The 20770-nt window shown below is 38.4% G+C and overlaps 1 protein-coding gene across 5 annotated transcripts in view; it reads left to right on the plus strand.

Moving 5' to 3' along the window:
• The window catches only part of LOC116711741 (dipeptidyl aminopeptidase-like protein 6), a 277037-nt gene that overhangs the window by 220827 nt on the left and 35440 nt on the right, over positions 1-20770 (plus strand). For all 5 annotated transcript variants that reach the window (XM_032551215.1, XM_032551217.1, XM_032551216.1 and 2 more), the window contains 4 exons: positions 8843-8937; positions 9336-9410; positions 11596-11648; positions 14126-14207. In XM_032551215.1, coding sequence (XP_032407106.1) covers positions 8843-8937; positions 9336-9410; positions 11596-11648; positions 14126-14207 — 305 coding nt within the window. The remainder of the gene's footprint in view (positions 1-8842; positions 8938-9335; positions 9411-11595; positions 11649-14125; positions 14208-20770) is intronic.

A 20770-nucleotide genomic window follows, 5' to 3' on the forward strand; every position in this document is an offset into this window, starting at 1 on the left:
GGCCAAGTTTGATGCAGCTCGGTCAAAATATGTGGAATGTAGAGGCAAACGTATACGAACGGCGTTGCCGCCATTGAAAACTCTTGGCACTTTAAAGCAAGCGAGACCAACTTCCTATCTGTCATCCAACACAGAATCACCTTGATTAGGTCAAGAGAGCCATAGATGAAAGTTTCCAAGGAAAAAAATAGCACTTCCTGTTCTGAGGGGGCGGGGCTTAGATGACGTCATAATCTGATGACATAGAATTTTCAGGTATCACACCAGCATCACTCAAGCCAAGTTTGGTGCAGCTCGGTCGAAACATGTGGAATCTAGAAGCAAAAGTATGGCATCGGCGTTACAGGTCACTTCGCCACGCCGCCACGCCCAGCTGCTATCTCAAAGCCGGTCAGGGTTGGAATCCTCAACACACCAACATGTCTTCTGTGTCTGGACACAGTTTCATGTTGATTAGGTCAAAGGGCTAAGAGAGCGACCGTTCACAGTAAAACATGACACTTCCTGTTCTCAGGGGGCGTGGCCTACGTGATGTCATCATTTGACCATATGGTATTGTAGGCCACCTGATGACGATCAATCACTGAAAGTTTGGAGTCTCTGTGAGTTTTTGTGTTAGAAATACCAATTTTTCATTTTTTCCTGTGTATTACAAAATCGAAGAATTTCATCTGCAGGGCAATGCTGCCCTCTGGTGTCGAATTACTGAAATAATGAAACTATTTCAGTGGCCAGCAGAGGGCAGCATTGCCCTACAAACGACGAACATGTACTGTTTATTAAGTAATTACACAGAAGATCTCTCTAATTCATTCTGAGGGGGCGGGGCTTAGATGACGTCATAATATGATGACATAGCATTGTCAGGCATCACAACAGCATCACTGAGGCCAAGTTTGGTGCAGCTCGGTCGAAACATGTGGAATCTAGAAGCAAACGTATGGCATCGGCGTTACAGGTCACTTCGCCACGCCGCCACAGCCAGCTGCTTCATCGCAGCCGGTCAGGGCTTGAATCCACAACACACCAACATGTCTTCTGTCTCTGGACACAGTTTCATGTTGATTAGGTCAAAGGGCTAAGATAGCGACCGTTCACAGTAAAACATGACACTTCCTGTTCTCAGGGGGCGTGGCCTAAGCGATGTCATAATTTCACCACAGGGTATTTTAGGACACCTATTGTTGATCAATAACTGAAAATTTGGTGTCTCTGTGAGTTTCTGTGCAGGATATATAAGAGTTTCGTGTTTCATGGCGAGTAGGTGAACTTTGACCCCTGGTAACCCCCCTTCAGCAAGCTCATACAGTCACCAATTTGATAACTTTAAATCAGACATGCCTTATGATCAGACTGACCGAGTTTGAAGCCGATCAATCGAAATCCCTAGGAGGAGTTCGATCAAATGCAAAGGCTGTAAACGTCAAAATCGAGGTCAAATGAAATTCAATCTAAAATGGCCGACTTCCTGTTGGGTTTAGAGCATGGCTCTAAGAGACTTTTTTGTACGTCCCGACAAGATACACATGTGTACCAAGTTTCGTAATTCTAGGTTTAAGCATGGCTTGGGGCTGTTCATTTAAAATACTCTAGGGGTCGCTATAGAGAAATTAGGCCACGCCCACCAGATTTTGTTATGAATTCCTGTCGGTGGGTGGATAAGGATCCATCCTAGTGAGTTTGGAGCAGCTGGGCCCGAAATTGTGGAATTCAGAGCCAAACGTATGGCAACGGCGTTACAGGTCACTTCGCCACGCCGCCACGCCCACCTGCTATGTCAAAGCCGGTCAGGGTTGGAATGCTCAACACACCAACATGTCTTCTGTCTCTGGACACAGTTTCATGTTGATTAGGTCAAAGGGCTAAGATAGCGACCGTTCACAGTAAAACATGACACTTCCTGTTCTCAGGGGGCGTGGCCTAAGTGATGTCATCATTTGACCATAGGGTAGTGTAGGGCACCCGATGACGATCAATCACTGAAAGTTTGGTCCCTCTATGTGTTTTTGTATAGGAAATATAAGAGTTTCGTGTTTCATGGCGAGTAGGTGAACTTTGACCCCTGCTAACCCCCCTTCAACATGCTCCAAAACTCACCAATTTGATAACTTTAAATCAAACATGCCTTATGATCAGACTGACCGAGTTTGAAGCCGATCAATCGAAATCCCTAGGAGGAGTTCGATCAAATACGAAGGCTGTAAACGTCAAAATCGAGGAAAAAAATGGACGTTCAATACAAAATGGCCGACTTTCTGTGATAGTTGGCTTATAACATTAAATGTAAGTTCTGAGTCTTTTGGTGAGCTCTACAAGTGTACCAAATTTCATGTCTCTACGATGAAGTACGTTCATACCATTGTGTCAACAGAAAATTGCTAGTTGCTGCCGTTCAGCAATTTTTTTTGCGATTTTTGCGACAACCTTAAAATTCAAAATTTTTAAATTTTCTAGTTGCGACCGCCAAGTTTGGTGAGTTTTTGAATATGATAAAGCCCCCAAAAAGGCACACGAAGAGGTGGGAAGAATCGTAATAATAATAATTAAAGCTGCAAGCAGCCTCGGGCGGCCCTCGCAGCAAGCGCCGCTCCGGCCTATTGGCCACCACGGGGGTTCCAGCCACCGAAGAAGCTCTCGCACGATTTCCAGAGCCGCAGCCCGCTCCCCACCGCAGAAGCTCCGCCGCAGTTTCCAGCACCGCCGCCCGCCAGCCGCCGCAGAAGCTGTCGCGCATTTTCCCCGCCCGTCCACCGGGCGATACGCGTGAATGCGTTCGGCGGCGCTGCCCGACGACTGTCGAAAAATCTGGCGCAGATCGGTCGATGCGTCGAGGAGACACAGCCGATGTATTAACGTAGGGGGCGCAGTGGAGTCAAATTACATCTCAAACCCGTTGGGCTCTTTAGAGCAGAACAAAGATCATACATATCTAGTTTGGCGCCAATCGGATGATCTATGTGTGAATTAGAGCCAAACATATGAATATGGCGAGGGACTGATATTCGCCATTTGGCCACGCCCACACGGTTCAGCCAGAAGCGAGCATTGACAGAGCTCATCATCCGAATTACCTTGATTAGGTCAAGAGAGCCATAAACGGAGCTTTCCAAGGAAAAAAAAGACACTTCCTGTTCTGAGGGGGCGGGGCTTAGATGACGTCATAATATGATGACACAGGGTCGTCAGGGATCCCACCAGGGTCACTCGTGCAAAGTTTGGTGCAGAAGCTATCGACCGTTCACAGTAAAATACAAGACTTCCTGTTGTCAGGGGGCGTGGCCTACGTGATGTCATCATTTAACCATTGGATATTATTGGACACAAGATAATGATCAATAACTGAAGGTTTGGTGTCTCTGTCAGTTTTTGTGTTAGAATTACAAATTATTTAATTTTTTCCTCTTTAATTCAACATTGAACTGTCATTCCGTAGGGCAATGCTGCCCTCTGGTGTCGATTTACTGAAATAATGAAACTATTTCAGTGGGCAGCAGAGGGCAGCATTGCCCTACAAACAACGAACATGGACTGTTTATTATGTAATTACACAGAAGATCTCTCTAATTCATTCTGAGGGGGCGGGGCTTAGACGACGTCATAATATGATGACATAGCATTGTCAGGCATCACACCAGGATGAGTCAGGCCAAGTTTGGTGCAGCTCGGTCGAAATATGTGGAATCTAGAAGCAAACGTATGGCATCGGCGTTACAGGTCACTTCGCCACGCCGCCACAGCCAGCTGCTTCATCGCAGCTGGTCAGGGCTTGAATCCACAACACACCAACATGTCTTCTGTCTCTGGACACAGTTTAATATTGATTATGTCAAAGGGCTAAGATAGCGACCGTTCACAGTAAAACATGACACTTCCTGTTCTCAGGGGGCGTGGCCTAAGTGATGTCATCATTTGACCACAGGGTATTTTTGGACACCTAATGATGATCAATAATTTAAAGTTTGGTATCTCTGTGAGTTTCTGTGCAGGATATATAAGAGTTTCGTGTTTCATGGCGAGTAGGTGAACTTTGACCCCTGGTAACCCCCCTTCAGCAAGCTCATACAGTCACCAATTTGATAACTTTAAATCAGACATGCCTTATGATCAGACTGACCGAGTTTGAAGCCGATCAATCGAAATCCCTAGGAGGAGTTCGATCAAATGCAAAGGCTGTAAACGTCAAAATCGAGGTCAAATGAACTTCAATCTAAAATGGCCGACTTCCTGTTGGGTTTAGAGCATGGCTCTAAGAGACTTTTTTGTACGTCCCGACAAGATACACATGTGTACCAAGTTTCGTAATTCTAAGTTAAAGCATGGCTTTGGGCTGTTCATTTAAAATACTCTAGGGGTCGCTATAGAGAAATTAGGCCACGCCCACCAAATATCGCTATGGATTCCTGTTCGGGGATGGATAAGGATCCATCCTAGTGAGTTTGGAGCAGCTCACCCCGAAACTGTGGAATTCAGAGCCAAACGAAATTCGACGGCGTTCGCAACGCCGCCACGCCCACCTGCTTCATCGCAGCCGGTCGGGGTTGGAATCCACAACACACCAACATGTCTTCTGCCTCTGGACACAGTTTCATGTTGATTAGGTCAAAGGGCTAAGATAGCGACCGTTCACAGTAAAACATTACACTTCCTGCTCTCAGGGGGCGTGGCCTACGTAAAAAAAAAATTTCACTGCAGGGTATTATAGGACACCCGATGCCGATCAATCACTGAAAGTTTGGTCCCTCTATGTGTTTTTGTATAGGAAATATAAGAGGTTTTTGTTTCATGGCGTGTAGGTGAACTTTGACCCCTGGTAACCCCCCTTCAACATGCTCCAAAACTCACCAATTTGATAACTTTAAATCAGACATGCCTTATGATCAGACTGACCGAGTTTGAAGCCGATCAATCGAAATCCCTAGGAGGAGTTCGATCAAATACGAAGGCTGTAAACGTCAAAATCGAGGAAAAAAATGGACCTTCAATACAAAATGGCCGACTTCCTGTGATACTTGCACTATGACATTACTTGTAAATTCTGAGCGTCTTAGTGAGCTCTACAACTGTACCGAATTTCAAGTCTCTACGATGAAGTAAGTGAATAGCAATGGGTCTTTTGAAAATTGCTAGTTGCCGCCGCTGAGCAATTTTTTTTGCGATTTTTGCGACGACCTTAAAATACGTAAATTTGAGCGTCGCTGTATGCGTCCGCCAAGTTTGGTGAGTTTTTGAATATGATAAAGCCCCCAAAAGGGCAATTCATTTGTAGGGAAGAAAAATAATAAAACAGTACAGATACAATAGGCCTTCGCAGCGCTTTGCTGCTCGGGCCTAATAATAAACAGTACAGATACAATAGGCCTTCGCAGCGCTTTGCTGCTCGGGCCTAATTAAAGGTTTTGGACTGGGCTAATCTACTATTAAGTAACCTTTAACTGACCATTCTTGCTGGAAAACTCAACTGTGACTGAAGCGAAATGTAAAAGACGAACTTCCTGTTGTCACAAACACTTGATGGTAGTTGTTGCTAATGGTGGCACATCCAGGTATAAGTTTAGGAGCCAATTTCTTTTTTGACATAGAGCCAGGTTAGTTTGGAGAGCTTTCTTGTTTTCAGAATTTGAAAACTGCTTTAGTTTTACTCAAATCATATCTGTTTGATTGTCTTAAACCAAAGATGGCAACTTGAGTTTGAGACTCTGACTCAAGACGCAAAAATGAATGAAAGACTTCAGATTGGACTTGGATAGATTAGTCTTTTCACACTTGATAGTCCGGTAAACTCGGTTTGATTGGGGACCAAAATTGCAACTTTTGTTACATTTTCAACTGCAGTGGTTTGCTTTCACACTGCACTGTGCAAACAATCCAAACTCTTTAAGCAACCTGCTGTTGAGTGGTTGTTTTTACCCAGAATGCTCTGCGCTATAGTCTGCTACCAGCTTTTGGAGCGGTCTCCGGTCCGCTTGACATTCACATATGCATTTGAACTCTTGTACCGCAACGGAGTTCACTTCAAGCAACCAAAAACCTCAGTTTGTAGACCAGAGTTTGCTTTTTTGGTCCACATCAGAGTTGAACCGGACTTTCTTACAAACTAAAGCGGACTAAAGACTCGAGATGTGACTTGGACTCATAAATGACAAATAGTACAGGTTTAACTTCCTAATCTTCAGCAATATAGAGTTAGAGAGGCACTATATGTTATAGATTTGATGAAATTAAGCTTATTTTATTGGTCAGACACAATGACCAATGACCATTTTATTGGAAATGGTCAATGACCAAAGAAATGATCATTTTCACAATGATCGTTTCATTGGTCATTGTGTCTGATGACCAATGACCATCAGACACAGTGAAGTTTTCCAACTCCAAGACTTCATATGAAGTTGGAAAACTGACATGAATGTTTCCGTCTGAAGGAAAACCATACCGTTTTATCGCCCACCGTTTTGTGAATCAAGCTTCTAATGAGTAAAAGTTATGATTTCTAAATTTCTGACTTACCAGTTACCAGTCTGGGTTGGTGAAGTTAAGAATTGGCAAATCCCCCAATTAACCTTTGAGCATATGCACTTATTTTAGGACAGCAGGATATCATCGTTTTTGAACTGTGCCTTTACAGAGCTACTTCACTACAACCAGTCTTAACAAATTCCAACTTTCTCAGTTTATCCACCCTATCTTTGTGAGTCTGTGTGCCTCCTTTTCTCCACCCCCCTACTTGAAGCTTCCCTCTGCCTCCCCGCCGTGAGGGTGGGTAAGGGCTGCGCCGAGGGCAGGATGCTGAATTAATAAGACATACTGCTATGAGAGGTATAGATCAGAGTGGAAAACAGCGCCCTGGGCTGATGCTCGGTGACTGAAGATGGAAGAGAAGGGAACAAAGACAAAGAGAGAGGGCGAAGGGAAGATGCAATGCCTCGAGAACTGTATGGGAATGTGTATCTGACAAGAGAGAAGACAAAGAGCTGAAAAGGTGAAGGAGGAACGACGAGGTCAAAAATGATCAGCTTAGTGGGAGAGTTTATCTTTAAATAATGATGGTGGGAATTTGAAATATTTTCTCCAAATTTCTTTGTTTTAAGTTGTGTGATCACAGAAAAGGGCAAAAAGTTTGGATTTTAATTCACAACTCAACTCCGTAAATCAAATCGATTCTTCTCTGAGAGTATTGTTTTAGGTTTTAATTATCCTAGCCCCGAGGTTCTGGCAGTAGAGCTAAATCATTAAAGTACACCTAATTTATTTTTAGTCTGAAGATGGTTCTTGATATAATCTCATATTGTACACTTCATACTTTAAAGTAATCACATTTTAACATTTAGTAAAAAACTTAACACATGCCAATGAAATGACAACAAAATTTGACATTTTCCATAAATATTTGTTGTTTTTTGTTAAAATGAAGAGACAGATGTTTTGTCTTTAGGTCTATGATATAATGATGTTGTCAGATAAAATACCTCATACTGATGTACTCTGTTTTCAATATTTTTAAAGTGCTTCAAATCAATAGTTCCCAAGCATTTTCATTTTTCCCCCATTTTTATTTTCGGTTTTTATTGATTTTGCCTGCTTTTTCACTCAATTTCAGTACATTATCTGACCATTTGCAGGTATACGTGGAAGTGGATTGTGTTGCACAGTAGAGAGAACATAAATGAGTCCATTTTCCATCCTTGTTTAGTTTGCCAGGTGTTTTTAACAAGGGGACAAAAGCTGTTGAGAGGACGTTTGGTTGTGCAGATCTAAAACTGTCTAAAAGTGCTATCGCTAGCACGTTCTGCATTAAAGCCATTGTGATGGTAATTCTGTCACCCCTAATGGACAATTAGATATGCTAGCAGATAGAAAGCACTCCGCATAACAATCTCTGGGTTCTAATTACCTCACCAAATGGCGTGGTTGTTCATGTTTCTGTGGATCACAAGAGCAATAAGACACGGGAGCAGGGATAGATTGAAGGTTAAAGGGGGCAGTTGCCATATTAAATGTGTCCTTCGCTGATAAAGGCCTGATGGATGAAGAGCTGCACCAATGTTCATACAACTGTCAAATAATGGTTCCTCTCAAGGATTTCTTTTAGTGGCTTGAAGTCGGCACTTTGCCTTTCTGTCACAAGAGCCTCCGGCTTTTAAAACTGAATCTGCAAGACCACACTGCAGAAAACACACAAAATCTTAGTAATTTTGGTCTTTTTCTAGAATAAGACAAAACTAGCTTACAAGTAACTTGTCAACACACTTTATGAGCTGGATTTTAGTCAATAATTCCTTAATATTGAATAAAAAGTACTTATTATTATTTATTTTACTAAGTACAAGACATTTTGCCGCTCAATTTCTCAAGGCTAGCTAAGGAAGGTTGGTGGCATTAACCAACTGTCACTCTTTGGTTACCTAGCAACTCACTCATTCTTTGGTTACCTAGCAACAACTTGTTGAGTAACTAGTGCTGTAGCAGCTTTAAGTTTCGGCACTCTGCCTCATAACTGCTTAAAAACAATTAAAAAAACAGCAACTCTGGAGTGAAAGTTGAAACCAGCTTGGCAGTATTTCAAATATTTAAATCAAAAACTGATTAATAAATAACAATATTGACTGATGTCAAACCATTATATTGTGATACATTTTTCAGACATATCGTCTGGCCCTAATGTATAATAAATCTAAAGTCTGACTTTTATGTCTATATCTGTGTGGGACAGTAGTGAAGGGAGGAAAATTGTGTTTGCTGTTTAATAAAAGATAGATTACTGAGATTTTCCTTCAATATCTCGTTTGATTAAATGTTTTTAATAACTTTACCCTCATTCCTCATCGCCCTGTCTCCTTCACAGGTAATGAGTTGCTGTACCGCAACCGAGACGGCGACGTCGTCAAGTACAACGTCGACACCGACGAGCAAACTGTCTTGGTCCAAAACAAGAAATTTGTAAGTCGCCTTTTTCTGCTTTTTTCAGGTATTACTATAATGATGACAAGACAGTTCTGCTGACGGTGGAAGGGCTTAAATTAAAACCTAGCTCTTCTTCTTTGGGTCAGCAGATCCAGCGTCCTGCAGCTCTTCCTGTTGGAAAATTTAATCAAACCATGCATCATTTTTTAGTGAAATGTGATTCGAATATGTGGGCAGACGTCAAGATAGAGATGCAATAACATTATATCAGCAATCATACTGGCGAAGCACAAGTGCAAAGATTAATGCAACCCCCATTTATGTCTGAAGCAAGGCAATTTGTCAGAGATGGCTTTTAAGGACTGGCTTAATAAAAATAGCATGCATGGTTAGCGATGTGTGTTTCTGTTCTGAAATCTACGTCTGATTCACAGGAAATGTACAAAGCCAGCAGGTATGAGGTGTCCCCGGACTTGAAGCATGTGCTGCTGGCCTACAACGTCGCGGCGGTGAGCTTCTCATTTGTTTGCTTGTTTTTTGAATTGGCAAACTGACAGCCAAATATGTCAGGAGAGAAGGTGGTGGGGGAAGTAATCACGGCGAGGTGTGAAGGTTTGGCGCACACAGGCGAAGTGGGGGAGGGGGTGTCGGGTTTGGAGGGGCGAGCACAGCTGAGCGGAACTGCGGCGAGGGAGGCAGAAACACAAACAACCCCCTCGACGCCTCGCGGGGCTCGCAGAGCAGCAGATGAGATCGACGGGCGAGAGCAGGACGTATTGGCTGGGAATATATCATTTCTGTGCGGTTCTTGAATAAAGTGCCCCGCAACTGCACTGGATGATATGGATCAAAGCGCTTTCGCCTCCTAATATAGCCGCATCAGATATATTGAATCATTCACCTGCTTACCTGGTGTTCGCCTTCGTTCTCGCTTTATTCTGCTGCAGCCAGAGTGTTTGTTCCTGTTAGGCTCTGAAAGATGCCTGCAGATATATAATCTACTGTTATTGCCTGAGATGAATAGAGAATATTATGACAAACTGGATGGTGTTGTAGTGTTTGTATTTGCATTTATTATCCAACTGAACTCCCCATCACTTTGATAGATGACAGTCATTCCTCCTGTATGCTCATTGAAGCAGCGCACAGCCACATATTCATGCTTTATTTCTCTGTAACGTGCAGGATGGATGTAATGCGTACCAAATAACGTGATAGAATGCCAAGACGTGCGTAGCTCTTCCAAATTACAATTTTAATGTTTTTCTTTTGGAAAGTGAACTCAGATTAGTAGATAATTAATGAAAATATATCCAAAACTACAAGAACAGTATCTGCATAATATCCATATTAGAACTAATTCAATGCAACCCTCATTAAAATCAGTTCAATTGATGGTTTACCTGTGTAGTTACGCAACATTCTATCAACCCTAGTGTGTAACTTATTTAGGAACTACAGTAAATTCACAGTTCAATATACGCAGATTTTTCTTTGGAATGTCACTCCAAATTATTTACATAAAATTTGCCTGTTTGGAGCTTTTTTTCCTAAAATAATTATAAGAAAACCAAATTAAATAATGACAATGCTACTTGACGTGCTATTAGCTAATCCTGAGTTAGCATGTAATTCAGGACTTTTTTTAGACTGTAGATAAGAACTGCTGACTAAAACTATGGATACACAGTTTCCACTTTGTGTAGTTCTGATTATTACGGTTTATTTGGTGTGTGAGCTGTTTAAATAGACAGTTTTAAAGTTTTTAGATGGGATCTGTGAATTTTTGCTATTTGACTTTGGTTGATAACGTTTGCAGGTACTTACAATGCCTTTAAACCCTTAAAAATGTAATTTTGTTACATTTAAACCATAAGCTTTACTGCATTTTATTGGAATCTTATGTGATAGAAAACAAATGAACATTGCTTTGTTCAGTGGTGCACACAGTCTTACTGAATCAGGAAGAGTTGGAACTCGTCCATCAGGATGTGTTGTGGTAAAATCTGTGGTGGGATTTTGTGCATTTAAAGATAAATGTACAGAAAAGGCCAAAGTTATTCATACCCCATGCAGATTTAGATTTAAATTCAACTTCATTCAATTAAGATGTTTCTTTCTAATTGGAAATTAGGCTGGAAGTTTCTCAAAAACTGTAAAATTTCAGATAATTTGTAAAGTAGTATTTTGAAAATGTATCTTTTCTATATGAGCTGCAGATATTTTAGGTTCCATTAATTTTACTTCCAGTAATAAGAAACTACATGAACTTGGTTATTTTAAACCTAAATCTGCCAGAGGAATGAATTATTTTGGACTTGGCTATAAATAATTCCTGCATCTGAACCTGAATGTTCAACGGATTGGGAGTTACTCTGTTTTTCTATATAAATAAAAAATGAAGTAACAAGTTGGAGCTTGCATCAATATTATTTTAAAAGTGTCTGTTTTATGCAAATATTTTAAAAGCTTCTTAGATATTGCTTGTTTCTTTGTATTATTCATTAACAACTCCGTCCCTCTGAAGGATTTATTAATCCTGTTTGTGGTTTCTCTAATCTCAAAGAAAACACTGTTGTCCAGTTTAACCTCTGTGGACTTTTAATACTTTAGTGATTTCACTGAACAGAGGAACAAGAAACAGACACTTTTTGTAAATGAAAAGGAGTTTAAACAAAGTATTTTTCTTTGCAGGTGTACCAGCATTCCTATACGGCATTTTACATCATCTGCAGTCTGGAGACTCCGTAAGTCGGCTTATGACAGACTCATTGGGTTTTATTATGTGAAATCTCATCTGATCTTCTTTCAAGAAGATTAATTCCAAAATCATCCAGCAAATCACCTCAAATCAACCTTATTGTTTATTTCTGAACCTCACAGAAAGCTCGCTGTAAATCTGAAACCACAGATAGCTGCTTTTCAGCATTTTGTCTCTTGAACTTCTTGTTAGACTAGAGCTATTTTTGCATGTCTGAGATGCTTTTTTGTTCCCTTACGGTGCCTCTGTACGTATATCAGTATTGGTATGGCCACGACTGATCGCACCACATCACTGAGTGATTTACCTTGTCAAATTACACCACCACAGGTCTCTCAAAATCTGTAGCATTTTCTTAAAAATACACAAGATTTCAGAACTTCCACCATCAGTTTTAGCAAAGCTATGGAGAAAGAAACGACAGTAATCAATCAATCAAGTATATTTGTTTAGTGACAAAGCAGTTCAAAGTGCTTTATATTATAAAAACAACATATAGTCACCACATTTTGTCAAGTACCATCATCAGTACACATCAAATATGTTGGTCAATGTTCCGGTGATTGTTGCCTTATGATTCAAACTCTAAGCAGTCAGTCCTTCCAGTTTTTTGAGAATTATCGTGGAAATTCACACAAAATCAACAAATCCGCTGCACTTTTTTTGCACTAATACATAATCGGTTGTTTATTGCTCATTTTTCTCAAAAACGATCAAAAACATTCTTACTTGTACTGAATAGCTGCCTCAGCCTTAACTGATCTCAGATTATAGTCCATAATCTATACAGTGTGTAATAAAAAGTCAAATTTATTGTCATAAATAAGCTCAAATATTTCTAAATTGGTATCACTTTGATTTTCATTGCAAAAAATCATGAAATCCTGGAAGGACTGAAAAGATGTCCAATAATATTATTTAATTTTAAGAATTCATTGATATTTTAACAGTTTGTGATCAGTACATTCTGGCACAACCGGCCCTTTAAGAGCTTTTATGATCTCGATTTGGCTCAAAACAAAAATGAGTTCAAACTGCGGCTTGTTTCTTTGTGTCCTAGCAACAGTTACTGCTGATAATAGGTGCAATTTGGGGGTGTGCGTACCTTTCGCACAAAGTTCAGGCCTATGTCTGTGTGTGAAAGCGTGGGTTGTCAATTTGAGTGACAGGAGCCGCAAATGACACACACAGATTAGCAGCCGCGCCCCCAACAGCCACTAAGTGTCTTTTTTGGAGCGCCGCCAGCCTGATGTGGCTCTGATGTGGTTGCAGGCTCCTGCTCCGCAGGAACCCCATCGTCTTAATTAGTTGTAAACTGGGCCTTTGGGGAAATGCACTAAACAAACTCTGCAACAAAAGTTGATTTAATCTAAATGTTGAGCACTTAAATGGCTGAAAGGGAGAAATAGAAATTAGTGAAGCAACGCAAGTTTGCACTTCCTGCAGCTGTAATTTATTTCCATTAAATCTTAATAAAAGAGGAGCTATTTACAACTGTATTTAATATGACTCTTGCTTTTGATAAACAAAATGTATGACATTAGTTTCAAAATAGTATTTTGCATCTTTAAGCATATGAGTACGGAGTAAAAACACTGCAAAAACAAAATATTACCAAGTATTATACCAAGTTATTATAAGTGAAGTAATTTGCCAGTCGAACTAATACTTTTTCAATAATATTAATGAATTATTGACCAAAACAAGTTCTTATATCTTGCTGAAAATGTACTTCAATGTATTTCATTTGTACTAAGATATTTTCACTAGAAACTAGACAAAAATACTTAGATTTTATTATTATTTTGCAGTGAAAGTGACCTTATTTAAAATCATTTTGTATTGTATTTTTTTTTTCATTTTGTCGTTTTTGTCATTCATGGATGCACGTAACAAGAAAATGAAAATACTGTCATGCTACAGCTTTGGCATCCCGCAGTAAAAGCTCAAAGCTTACAGACAGATGAAACACCTTCAGATCTCAATGATGGGATTTTTAACCCAGAGAGGTTGTTGCTTTTTGAAGTCTTTCCCCACATATCTGAATTTTTATCCCAAAGTTTATGTTTTTTTCCCTTTGGTGATTTATCTGAGCTGCAGGTCCCAGTATGGTAGCATTGTATCTGTTTATATATGTGATATAATGTGCTGCCACCCAGTGGTGTCGTCCTTTTTAAAGCCACATTCACATCTCTGTGGTTGACCTCATTCATCGTCAGCACCAGACAAAGACAAAACGTCAGCAGCTCCTCTAATTCAGCCTCCTGCACCGCACAGCACTGTTCCCAATAAGGAGAGGTGACACCCTTACACACTGTGGCTATTTATGGAGACACTTAAACCTTTGTTCGAAGATGTTCCACACTTGTTCTGCTGATGCTGCTGCGGCGGTGGGAGCTGAAAGTCATTGTGTTTGTGTCCAGGTGTCTTCACTTAACTTCTCCACGTCTGTTTCCCCCCCAGAGAAACCTGGAACCTGAACCCTCCGGAGGTGCGAAATGCTCAGCTGCAGTTCGCAGGCTGGGGTCCCCAGGATCAACAACTGGTAAAAAAAAAGTTTATATTTTACCTGTTCCAACCAAGATTATCTAAAACTAGCAAAATAACTGAAATTGAGAAAACATTTTCATTGAAAAATAGTAATTAATGTGGAAAAAGTATAACTAACAGGAACTATTTTGTGCGTTTACAAAACGAACTAAAATATACTGAAAATATAGATGTGACATACTTCATTTTTGTGTTTATTAACCTGTTTATTATTTATGTTATGACAATTTATAATTTTTCCACCCTCACAAGCAGTTTACGTCAGCTGTCGGTAAATTACGGCGCTCCATAATCATTCTGGCGGCTACGTTGGTAAACAAAATGGCGACGGCAAAATTTGGGAGAAATCAGCAACAGTTGGTTAAATTACCTAATTAATGTATAATCAATACTTTGACTTTTTTGAATTTCCCACCCAAAACTAAAGTATAAAAAGAGTAAAACTATTTCTATAATTAAATAAAACTAAAGTAAAACTAAACAATATTTAACTAATAAAAACCGGCAAACACACTCTAAAATCTTCTTAAAACTAAAGGAATTAGACAAACTAAAAGTCACAACGAAATAAAATTAAACTATTATAACCCTGATTCTGACTGATTATTTTCTAAGATAAATTTATTCAGAGTTAACAAAGTGAACATGAAACTTTTCCAGTGCACGCAGAGAAAAGTGATGCCCTTCACTGTCTGTTTATACTTTTAATAGAGGATAAAATTAATTACATCTGAAGCCAGGGTTTTTCCTCTGGGACTTTATATTGGCTTTTCAGTCAAAGAAATAAGAATGTATTAATTAAAAAACACACGCCCACTCAAGTTACAGTTTTTCCTTATAAAATCTCCGGTATTATTTTTGATGGAGGTTTTAAATTATGAGTCTGTTTGTTATGCTCATTATGCCTGCTTGTGTATTTTAAATACTTTTTACCCAATTAACTTTCCTGGAAAACATTTTTTCCCATTGCACACACATCAGATAAACTTTAATATTATTTTAGTGAGTCAGTTTTTATTAAGCACAGAAAGTGGAAAGTATGACGTTTCAGGTCATGTCAGATTTAAACTTTATCTTTCTTTACAGATGTTTTTTCATCTTTCACACAAACATGCTTTGAGGGATTTGGTTTCCCATTCTCTAAATTTTCTAAAATAATTTTTGCCATTTATTTAGTCAGAATATTGATTAAAAGTCATGTTTTTGGTCAAGTGATACAATGTGCGCCTTATATACAGATGTTATCAGTGTCCAAACTAGTTGCAACATGGCCACAAAATTTGTATTAAAAAAATACAAAAACTATCTTTTTCTAATTATTTCACAGATAATATTTTAGTAAATTAAAGATGTCGGATTTCTGTAGAAAAACTGAAAATTATTGCAAATCTTGCAGATATTTCTTCTTAAAAACAAGCAAAAACAATGCAAACAGTGTCCTAAATGTTTGGGTTTTTTTATCTTGAAAAACTTTCAGTTGGTGATCCTGTTTTTCTATCAAACATGGCTGATAAAAGGAAAAATTTTTGTTGCATCTTTCATTTTTAGAAGACTTAATTTGTCTGCTGCCACATTGAAAAGTTGCCCTTAATTATTTTAAATGTTTCTGCATCAACTTCCTGAGTGGACAAACCAAACTTGAGCCATTTTTATTCTGTAATCAAATTCACTCGGAGGGCCACAAATGACCCCCAGGCTGCATTTTGGACACCCATTATGAATTTTCAATGCAGCAGTTTGGGATTTATGAGCAGATCAATTCAGAAAGATCATTAAGGCTACAAAATCGATTTTAAAAAAGTACTTTTTTAAAATGATCCAATCAAGTTTTCTTCTAACTGAATATGATCGACTGACTTACTAAAGTCAGGGTTACACTTTATAATAAATAACTGGTTCATTTTAGAATAAAAATGTAACTTACCTCCACCGTTCTCTCACTCTTAAACTGGCTGCATCATTAAAAACTGGTCGGAAATATCAAAATAAAAGCACTTCCTATTCCATTCATTCAAAAGTTTAACAGTGATGATGTACTTGCTTCATTATGTTGTAATTTATATCAATAATATATGTACTATTTGGAAATGAAAATAAAGGCTTTAAATGTGGATTTATGTGGTTTTCCAATATTTTTTAAAATTCTCCAGCTCAGACTGATGGGAAAAAACCTCAAATCATTCTTTTGATGGAAAAATGTTAAATTCAGCCATTGGACAAGTAAAGTTGCTCATCAAATACTTGACTAGGGATTTGACTAAGACCTGAAAAAAATGAATTTTCATCCTCTCTGTCTAAAACTAGCTTTGCATTTGTTTGTGTTTGTGCTTAACTTGTTAACTACATCTCATAACTGGTTAACGTGTCCTAAATTTTAATAATCAAGAACAGGTTTGGAAAAAAAAAATAACTTTACAGAATGGGGACAGATCTTTTGTCCAAATGTGATATTTTTTTACCTTTATGATTGAAAATATCTTGTCCTAAACAAAGAAAGTGAGGTTTTGTGAACCCATTTGATCAACTCTGAAAGCCTCTAGATGTCTTAATGTAGACAACAACTCCCCAGACAAAAAGCAAATTCATATTTTCTGTTACTTTTTAACAGACATTTCTGATTAACTGTATAAAGCTGTTGTTTCTTTAAAGAACAACAAAAGCAGGATTAGGATTTCTCTCCTTTGTAGTTGAAGTTTGCAGTAAAAAGCTGTGGAGAAACACGTCGGCACTGACTTAGCCCTTTGATTTAAAACCAGAAGCAGAAAGGCAATTCAGCAGAAACAAACAGGGGGCACCATTATTCCTGCTAGTGCCTTTATAGTTGCCAGTTTGGTGATGTATTGTAAAAAGAAGTCTGCAAACTGAACTCGGTTTAGAATTACAGCGTTTTAGTTCAGTGTTTATGGGCTACAAACCTGATATTAGTTTTTTTTTCTAAACAGCATAAAAACATGGCTGAAAGGTGAGAAATTAGGATTTATCGAATGCTCTATGAAAAGATGCTAACTTCCAAGGGGACTATTTGAAATATTTAACAAATACTTATATTTCTGAAATTTACTCTAAACTCTCCTTGAAATGTAGACAAAGGACAGGGAGGTAACAGCTATTTAGACGGTGCATTTTCCTCCTCTTATTTCTGAACTTGAAACTTATTCATAAATGTGCAGATGTCTTGAGGCTTTAAGGGCTGAAACTCATAAAAGCTGTTTTTCTTATAAAGAGCTGAGAGCCATCTGCTCCTCATCCCTTAAGGACAGAGACTGGAAGAGAACAAACTAAATGGTGCATTAAAATGTTCCTTGTTTTTAAACAATATAAAATTATAGCAGGGTGGCATGAGGGTTTCCATTGTTTTAATAGTGGCCATGTTGCAGTCGCCTATAAAATAAAGGAGATGCTTTATGCATAAGAGAGAAGATATGCCAAGTATTTTATGATATATTTAAATATACTGTATTTCTTGCTGGAAAATCAGTTTTTGTAAGAATGTGGAAATTAAATAAAATGTTATTGAAGAGCTTGGATTTCTTTCTCGCATCTCTGTGCCATAAAAATGTGATTTATTACTAAATCAGAAGTTCAGCGGTTTTTGTTTTTTTTTAATAACTGAAACTTTATAAACACATAAGAAGAGTAAAGAGGTTAAAAATATTTTCCATTTGCTGCAAAATGCTTTTCTTTCATCAAAGAGATGGTTAGGAGTGGGTAGATTTTTTTATCACAATATCTTGTAGTTCTATTGTGATAACAATAAAAATGATGACAAAAACATATTTATTGCTTCTTTTTTTAGGGTTATTATTTTAGCGTTATCTAGAAGTTATTTTTGCAATTCACCGTCTATTAAGAGTGTTTTATCAGATTAAACCGAAGTAAAAAATGCTCCCTGCAACAGCAGGAGCGAAATTACCGTAATAACTCGATGTTGGCTGGAAAGTGCAACGACTTCCCTTTCAGAAACCGTTGGAATATTTCAGATAGCGCAAAGTGTGGCGGAATCACGGTACTGCAAATTTTAAAACTGTATTGTCGCAGACACGTTCGAACAAGAAGGTTTAACACATCAATTATTTTGTTTTTTTATGGACTTCCTTACTTGTTTGCATTTATTTATTTTTTGGCATTAAAAGATTACAAGAAAGTATTGGTTTTACACTCTGCTGTGTATGTCTTGAAATATTTTACTGCTAAATGTTTGAGTCCTGTCCTTCCCAAAGTTGTTCTCCAGTTATATAAAATACTCATGGCCTTCCAGCTGACTATCAAGGACAAGCACCAAGGTTTTATTCCTAACATCCATAATTTATGTCTTCAAGTGGTTTTCATTGCTCTGGTTCACGAGACAGATTTATCATTGATTGGTGACGACATTTATGACCCTCTGGAGACATAATGACTACATACTATAGTAGTTTAGCACTTATTGTCTAAGAAAATTAACTTAAACTGATTCAGGTTAAACTAAAGAAGCACAGGAAGTCGTGGTTTATTCCTACTGAGTCGTTGTCCATCTTCTCCCTCATCGCTCCATCAGATCAGCTGGAGTCTTAATGAGCTTCAGCGGGCTGGTTTACAGGGCGGTCAGAATGTAAGTGATTACGTCCTGAAGCAAAATGCTATTAATTACCCGTTATCTGATCGGAGGATTAATTAACTCGCTGGTAGATTGATGTGGGCTCAAATTTTGCTTCATCGTTCATGCTGTGGTTTCGCTTCTAGCAGCTGAGATGTGTTAACAGGAAATGGCCTTTAGTAGAAACAATGCCAAACATGGGACTGAGGGAAAATTGTTGTTAAATGTTACATCTAATCATTGTAAATCAGTCAACTCAAATCCTTCATGTTCTTGATTGAACCTCCTTTTTTGTCATCTACTCACATCGAGCTATTTGTTAGCCTCTGAAAATCATGTAGTCTGGAAAATTCGCAGCATAAAGATTTTCTTACAGTCCTTTTACCATGAAAAGTAAATCCCCCTGTAATTTTTTTTCTTGCACTTTGTAGGCGGCTAATCTTCCACATGGAGCCGATTCTCTTTCACAGAAGTACAGATACTTACAGAGGCCTCAGGAGACCTAATTCTTCTGTTGCTTTTCAGAGATGAACAAGAGGGCAGAAATTGCAAAACAGGCATTTTCCCAAATTAATTTCTGAACACAGTTCCTGTTAATTAATCAGACTAGAAATGCCTGATTTGCATCGTCAAATCATATTAGTGCCCCACTTTTTATATGAGTTTAACAAAGCTGACTGCCAGTCAAAACACATAAAAAATACATTCCAGTTGGCTTTGTATGTGATATATAAAGCGTTTTTTTTATTTAATTTCTGTCCACTGATTATTCTCTATCTGTAAATCTGTGGGGTGTAAATACAAAAACTAATTTAAAATGCTTTTAATCACTGATTTTGATTGGCAGCTCTGCTAAGTTGATGTGCAGAAAGTAGCGTAAAATCATCTGTTAAGTTGAGATATCTACTTCTAGAATTAAAGTTATGAACATTAAGTACAAGAACATTTTTATTGGTTCAAAAACACCATGGCGGGTCGTGAAATTAAGCTATTTAAGAAAATCCATATTTTACAAAAAATATCAATTTAGTGGTTGCTACTAAATTACGGTGCTTACCAAAAATGTTAACACCATTTGAATTATTTCAAATTTTGTCAGGTTGCAAACACTAAATTCAAGATATTTTCCTTATATTTATTTGTAATAAGTCCAAAATAAAGTAAGTTGTCAGTAATTAGGGCCGGGAAATAAATCATTAACAATAGATAGACACATGATCAATATCAATTGATAATACACCTGAGAGAACGTTCAATAATTTTACTGACCTTTGATCCAGAACAGCACGGCATTCTGGGGGATGTAGGCAGAGGAAAGGCTTTAGCTCAATCTCTCAGCCAGCTAAGCTAGGTTGGTGGCATTAATTCTTTGGTTACCTAGTAACTCACTCATTCTATGGTTACCTAGCAACAACCTGTTGAGTAACTTGCGCAGCAGCAGTTTAAGGTTTTGCCACCGTGTCTCATAACTGCTTAAAAAAAACAATGATGTGGAGAAAAAACTGTGGATAAAACATGAAAGGTCATGCCACCAGTTTGGCAATATTTTGGATATTTAAAGCAAAAACGAATCAATGATTATCCATTATTGATTGATATGAAGTGATTTTATCGTGATTTGTTTGTTAGACATATCGTCCAGCCCTAATTAAATAATAACCATTGCAGTCTGTCACTAGTCATTTTGGAGACGCAGTGAACAGACTCAAATTTTACTTATGTTGACACTTACGCATCAACATGTTAAAAAAATTTGGCAAAATGTGGAAATCATGTTAACTCAGAAATACACTAAGAGGCCAAACTACAGTCAATTAGCAAGGTATAGAAACAAATGTCCAGGAACACTGGAGTTGCAGTTCATTTTGTCTGAGTACAGCAGAGTAATGCTGCTGCAGCTGTTTTAGTTTCAGTTCCATAATCCAAACAAACTATCCTCTGTCTTCAAACTGTTTTGTGCTCCAGTTATCCTCAGAGCAGAT

This window comes from Xiphophorus hellerii, chromosome 21 (genome assembly GCF_003331165.1).
Source record: "Xiphophorus hellerii strain 12219 chromosome 21, Xiphophorus_hellerii-4.1, whole genome shotgun sequence".
In the NCBI taxonomy this organism is placed as follows: domain Eukaryota; kingdom Metazoa; phylum Chordata; class Actinopteri; order Cyprinodontiformes; family Poeciliidae; genus Xiphophorus; species Xiphophorus hellerii.